General features: G+C 41.2%; 2 protein-coding genes across 2 annotated transcripts; both read right to left on the reverse strand.

Moving 5' to 3' along the window:
* Nucleotides 1-30: 30 nt before the first annotated feature.
* LOC103626737 (uncharacterized) lies at nt 31-1,924 on the reverse strand. Its single transcript, XM_020537703.1, has 6 exons — nt 1,683-1,924; nt 804-1,593; nt 621-731; nt 463-541; nt 270-374; nt 31-185 (listed from the first exon to the last, which is right to left on the reverse strand). Exons 2-6 carry the CDS (start codon nt 965-967, stop codon nt 48-50), a joined length of 597 nt encoding a protein of 198 aa, XP_020393292.1. The 5' UTR covers nt 968-1,593; nt 1,683-1,924; the 3' UTR covers nt 31-47.
* LOC109939744 (uncharacterized) lies at nt 1,100-3,367 on the reverse strand. The gene is made up of 5 exons (XM_020538058.1): nt 2,946-3,367; nt 2,482-2,861; nt 2,055-2,402; nt 1,815-1,949; nt 1,100-1,123 (listed from the first exon to the last, which is right to left on the reverse strand). The coding sequence occupies exons 1-5, from the start codon at nt 3,091-3,093 to the stop codon at nt 1,100-1,102; spliced, it is 1,035 nt and encodes a 344-aa protein (XP_020393647.1). The 5' UTR covers nt 3,094-3,367.
* Between the last annotated feature and the right edge of the window lie 2,714 nt (nt 3,368-6,081).

The raw sequence follows: 6,081 nt of genomic DNA on the forward strand, positions 1-6,081 counted from the left end.
AAAAGGTTATATGAATGTAACATCTTACCTAGGAAGCCATGCTAGATTTAGTTATATGAAGCACCCTCAACCCTGCATGATCCACCAATGTCTATCACCTCATTCATGAAGAAGTCGAGCAACCGTTCTCGGACATTTGCTATCTCATCAGGCAATAATGGACAGGTTGCAAAACCAGCACGACCCTTGAAAAACATAAACCATGTAAATATTTATAACGTCATATTGCATAGGTTTGAGTAAAATAGAATGCAGACTATAAAAACAACCTGAGGATATCGATCATGGTCCAAACTAAGATTATCCGCAAAGGATAACATGTGGTACATCACATATTGTCCGCAAAGCATACTGCCAGGTGGTTGTATGTGTGCCTAAAAGATGTCATTCATAAGGAAAATATCCAGCAGGAATGTCTAATTATATGTCTTGCTAATAATTTCAGGTTAAGGACATGATTACCTGAAAATGTTTCCATATAACTGTGCGACCAAAATTCTTGTTATGGCGACCTTTTTTGTCGACATAAGCACCAAAAGCCCTACAATAATGGTGACTAACGGTGTAAATAACAATTGAAATATAGAGGAAAATAGAATTATGATAAAGATAATACCCACTCGTCGAATAGCTTCTTAATACTATAGCAGCTAGGGGATTGGTAACCTTTGGAGTCAATATTGTACACTGTATTCCATTTTGGGAAAATAACTAACAAGGCCCAATGGTAACTGAAATGAGGAAGATAGAACATTAATATACAGATTAAAAAACTATAGAGTGTTATTAGTGCTAGGCCTTACCCTTCCTGGCAAACAACAAATATGCACTCCTTGTCCTGCTGAGCAAGCAATGCTTTCACAATGTATGCTTCGACTTCATCAGCCTCTTCATTGATTCTCTTTAAAATGATCATCTCTGGATCTAAAAAGCCAACTATGCCTCTGTATTTGTCTATCTTCCTCATGCATCTATTAAAAGAATAGTTAGATAAAGAACAAAAAGTAGACACTTATAGGAAATGGTGGATCTCACTCACAGCATCCAACTCCGATGTAAGGATATGTCAAGGGCAAGATCATTGTAGATGTGAAATACATCACTGAATTCTACTGCATAGACCCTAGATTTTTCAAGAAAATCATGTTCTTCGTATCGTACCATGAAGTGTGTGGCACTTTGCCTTCGAGATATTGGTGTGGTCATAGCAAAATACCATTTGTGGAAACATTGGCTCTGTTTACCCATCCTCTTAAGCAATGCACTAGATAATAAAGGCTGCCCTAGCACAAATTGTTTATTATTTGGAACTGGTGGTGGAGATCGTTGATGAAAGGGGGGAGTCCAAAGGGGATCAAGACCATCATCTTCTGTGTTTTTCTGTTGTGAAGTTTTTTGCTCCTTCTCTTTGCTTTTGCTATGTTTTTTATGCTTATGTTTCCTCTTCTTGCTGACATTGGAGGCACTATGTGTGACATCTATATTCTCGGTACCCATTGTTGGTGTTGGCATTTTATCCTTTTCAGGTGTGTGATGGAGTACCTGAGGCGATGTGTCTGGGACTTGTTGAGGCTTTGCATGAACTGTTGTTTCCTATGTAAAAGTCGGAAACAAGTACATGACATTAACCAAGTTGTGAATAACAATAATAACTTCATCAGGTTAAAGTTAGTAAAGTGTACCTCTGCTAGTTGTATGCCTGACTTAGGCCATAACACAAATGAATTTTTGGCTTCGCCAAAAGTGAACATATCACCACCAGCGATAGGAATAGGGAGTGGAAATTCCAAGAAGTTGTCAAACACAAAATCAACCTGCACTTTTGTGTGGTCATCTCGCCGCTCAATCCCATGGACGGTTACAACATCCTTTGGAGGGTAAGCCTGTCCTCTAGCGACCACAACAGATTGCGGACCTATCTGCACCACCAACTTGCATTTCATCACCTCCTGAAATGTTAAACATTGGAAGAATTAAGGGAAAATGCAGAATATTAGTGGAACATTGATTTTGTTATCTGATAAGTCATATGTGTTGCAAGTAGATGAAGTTACTTGTAATGAGTCAACTGAATGATGTGTTGCATGGTTTGGTGTATCAACAAATTTTGAAGATGAGCAACTCTCAGAATTGTTTAATCGACGCTCCATACTCTGACACAGGGCTGTCAGTTTCTCAAACTTGGCCTCGTACTCATCCACAATCCTCTTGACATATTCTTTCGTTGTTCTACGTTTCTTCTTACGAGGGCCATCACCTTGAGCAAGACCCATCCCTAAACCCACATAAGCACTCACCCCTGTTGTCCTCCCTGGATGATTACTCCCTATTGCTGTTGCAAGTATGTCCATATTATCCAATGGTGTAAAGGTACCAGCTACTGACTTTTCATTTAGATCTACCTGTAAAAACAGTTTTATGTGTGAATCAAAAATGGTAAGAAAATTAAATGGACAAGTTATGTGTGGAGAGGAACATTACAATTTTCTTTATGATTGGATGCGACTCTGTTATGTTCACATCGCCAGAAGGATTCCTCGCCCTTGCCCAATCCTTATGACGACCATCTGGCATGTCTTGAAATGGAATAGATTTACCCTCGGTTAATGCTTGTGCATCTTCCTTTGCCCATTTTCTCTTTTGTACAGTATAGCTTCGCCGACCTAGTTTTTGACGGAACTTATTCATGCTTTGGCTTTGCTTGCCCTTTTCTCCTAGAGCAATATACTCATCAGAGGTAACCCACTCCACAAAGTCTGGCCACCACTCTTTCTTGAGTTCTGGATAGTCCTCAAATGGAGTTTTGTCCTTCTTGACATAATTTATATTTAGTTTCCACTTGAAATCCTTCCATGCATGGCCTGTACGAATAAAAGGAAAATAAATTATAAATCCCAAGAAATGATGCAAACAGGATCAAACAATCTCGAGAAGTCAATCCTTACTCATAGATTTCAAAGCGACCTTCTTCACATTGAGGGTATGGGTTTCATCCCTTGGCATGACAAATTTCTTTGAAACATCCTCCCATAGGTTTGATTTTACCACTGTAGGCACTTTTCGCCAATCCTTTATCCTAATATCAACACGCATGCGTGCTATATAACCACAATAGCTTGAGAATTCATTGACATGTTTTATAGGTGACTGGGCAATCCCATTTTTATCAAACGTAAGACGACGGGGACCTCCTTTTTCTAGCTTCTTGCATTTGGCGTGACCTCGTTTCGTTCTATGCCTGGCAGAAGTACAAGAACCTTTTTCGACAATGTCCTCTGAATGCAAGCTAGTGGAAGATGAGGTACTTGTGGACCCAGAGGTTTTTGAAGTTGATGACCCAGATGTATCAGAAGATGACTCAGAACTCATTTGATCCTATTGAATTAGCACCATCAGTACCCATTGTACATAATTATATTCGAAAACAATATAGGCATTAGCAGCATCAAAGAATACTATGTAAACCGAAGCAAAACTCATCAAAGAATACTATGTAAACCGAAGCAAAACTCTATGCACGCTCAAAGAAAACACCATGGGGAAGCCATCTAAAGTGTATCCATTTATACTTGTTCACTGGACATCTTAAAGTAAATTGCCAAGAAGATACAGTTGTATGATATCCATCTACTGAGTTCTCTTTGCACTCTTTCTTAGTCTAAATGAAGAAAAGGCTCCAAGCAAGATGTGTGGCTGACTGGCTGTGCCAATTATGAATCATATACCAGCTGCGCCAACTTAGTCCCTCATACGAGCAGGGATGGCCAGAACACAGTATTTTTTAGGAAAACTTACAGGAGGGACTGCCTTCTCATTCAAGCTGTGTAAGAATATTTACAGGCTGTCATTATGAGACATAGAAAACCAAAAGGTAAAGAGAAACAAGGAAAAAACTGAAATCCAGTACAACACTATGTTAACCAGCCAAATCTGACTATCAAGATTTCTATTCCTATTTATCCACACGTAAATACAATAAAATGATGTTTTGCTGGATTATCAAATAACTGTTTCTATGTTAATTCTTGTTTTTTAGCAACATGGCATGGACACTGCCTACTAACTACAAGGAAAGAGTTGTACACCGGAGATTCAGAGCTCCTGATGGCCTAACCAGCAGGTTAGGAGCTTTACATCAAAATATATTCATAACATCAAAGACCAGTGCACACTCGTCGATAGAAAATCCTGATGGTTAAGTTCTTGACATTAGCAGATAGCAGATAGCTAATCCTACCCATAGCACACATAACAAACATGATCGAAAAAATTCTACAACAACCAAACCTCTAATCAACATGTATCCATCTTAATAAACAACAGGGATCTTGCCTAGGAGTTCTGGGCGCCGAACAACGGAGCGCGCAGCAGCGGTACGCGGACGTGGGACGAGGGGAGGACGCGGGCCGCCTGGAGCTCGCACCGGCGGTACTCGCGCAGGCGCGGGACGAGGGGAGAACGCGGGCCGCCTGGAGCTCGCACCGGCGGTACTCGCGCGGGCGCGGGACGAGGGGAGGGACGCCTGGGGCGCAGGACGATGGGAGTTACGCAGCGGCGGTACGCCGGCGCGGATGAGGGGAGGACGCCGGCGCGGGTTGAGGGGAGGACGCCGGCGCAGGACGACGGCGCGGGACGACGAGGGGAGGACGCGGGATCCTGGAGCTGGACGAGGATTGCCGAATGCGGGACGAGGGGAGGAACGCGGGGAGGGACGCGGGGAGCCTAATACGAGCTGGAACCCTAATGCAATGTGGAATTGGAAATTGTGGATAGGTAGAGTCACATTTTTCTGTTTATTGGAATATATGTATATAGATACAAATTATAATAAGGAGCGATGCAGAATATTAAGCAGCCGTATGTATAGAAATTAGAACAATAATAATTTACATTAAGTCCAAACTCATTTCATATCTATGACCATATTATCTAAACTACTCATATTACTAAAGAGGTCATAATCTTCTTCGTCATTTACATTTTCAACACCAACAATTCTTCTTTTCCCCCTGAGCACCACTCGATGATGCCTGTTTGCAAGATCATCGATATAGAAAACTTGATTTGCATGTTTTGCAAGAATAAATGGATCATCCTTGTAAGCTTCTCGTCTAAAATCTATAGTGGTAACCCCATATTTTGGGTCAACGACAACACCTTTAGGGTTGAACCACTTACAAAGAAAAACAACTTGCTTGAAAAGTGTGTAGTTCAACTCCCATATGTGTTCTAATTGTCCATAATATGTGTCCTTCCTTAGATATGACGATTTTTTATTGCGATCAAACACCTCAGTTATCGCGTCGTTGCAAACTCCACTATTTTGTCGGGTGCTTTTACCATCTTGTTGTACTGTGTAGAAAGTGTATCCATTAATGTCGTAACTCTGCCATGTCGCTACGCTGGACGAGGGTCCCTGTGCCAACCGTCTCACAGTGTCATTCTTTGGTACCTTGTTTTCACACCGCTTTTGAAACCAATCACAAAACTCTTTGTTATGGAGCCTCACAATGTCTTCGTCCACCATTTCTGGGTTTTTCTTTCTCAACCGTTTCTTGTGTTTGTCAATGTACTTTGAAACATCTTCAGCAGATTGAAGGATCAAGAAATGAGCTTTATGGAGCAATTCTTGATCTGGTATCTCTATGTTCAATCCAAGTCCCCCTTGCCCTTTAAGTCTTCCCTCATGGCGTGACAGTGGAAGGCCAATCGGTGCCACCTCATCCATGTAGTCCACACAGAAATCGATGACACTCTCAATTGCATAACTTTCTGCAATAGAACCCTCCGGGCGTGCCTTATTCCGAACAAAGCGTTTCAAGATTCCCATGAACCTTTCGATCGGATACATGTAATGTAAGAAATGCGGCCCACAAATCTTAGCCTCTTCAACTAGATGCACGGTCAAATGTACCATGATGTCGAAGAATGAAGGTGGGAAGTACATCTCAAGTTGGCATAAAGTTTGAACCAATTCCCTTTGTAAGTTGTCAAGGGCTTCAATATCTAGCACCTTTGAATTTATTTCATTAAAGAAATAGCATAATCTAATGACAGTATCTCGTATTTTGATATTCTTGA

Source organism: Zea mays, chromosome 5 (genome assembly GCF_902167145.1).
Source record: "Zea mays cultivar B73 chromosome 5, Zm-B73-REFERENCE-NAM-5.0, whole genome shotgun sequence".
Taxonomy (NCBI): domain Eukaryota; kingdom Viridiplantae; phylum Streptophyta; class Magnoliopsida; order Poales; family Poaceae; genus Zea; species Zea mays.

Excerpts from the sequence above, each read along its gene's own strand:
- LOC103626737 (XM_020537703.1), bottom strand. The coding sequence starts at position 967 with ATGAGGAAGATAGACAAATACAGAGGCATAGTTGGCTTTTTAGATCCA. Across the intron at positions 732-803 it reads TTTGTTGTTTGCCAGGAAGG|TTACCATTGGGCCTTGTTAG; the intron begins GTAAGGCCTAGC and ends TCCTCATTTCAG. Across the intron at positions 186-269 it reads ACCATGATCGATATCCTCAG|GGTCGTGCTGGTTTTGCAAC; the intron begins GTTGTTTTTATA and ends ATGTTTTTCAAG.
- LOC109939744 (XM_020538058.1), bottom strand. The coding sequence starts at position 3,093 with ATGCGTGTTGATATTAGGATAAAGGATTGGCGAAAAGTGCCTACAGTG. Across the intron at positions 2,403-2,481 it reads ATCCAATCATAAAGAAAATT|GTAGATCTAAATGAAAAGTC; the intron begins GTAATGTTCCTC and ends CTGTTTTTACAG. Across the intron at positions 1,124-1,814 it reads ATGACCACACAAAAGTGCAG|GGTCTATGCAGTAGAATTCA; the intron begins GTTGATTTTGTG and ends TGAAAAATCTAG.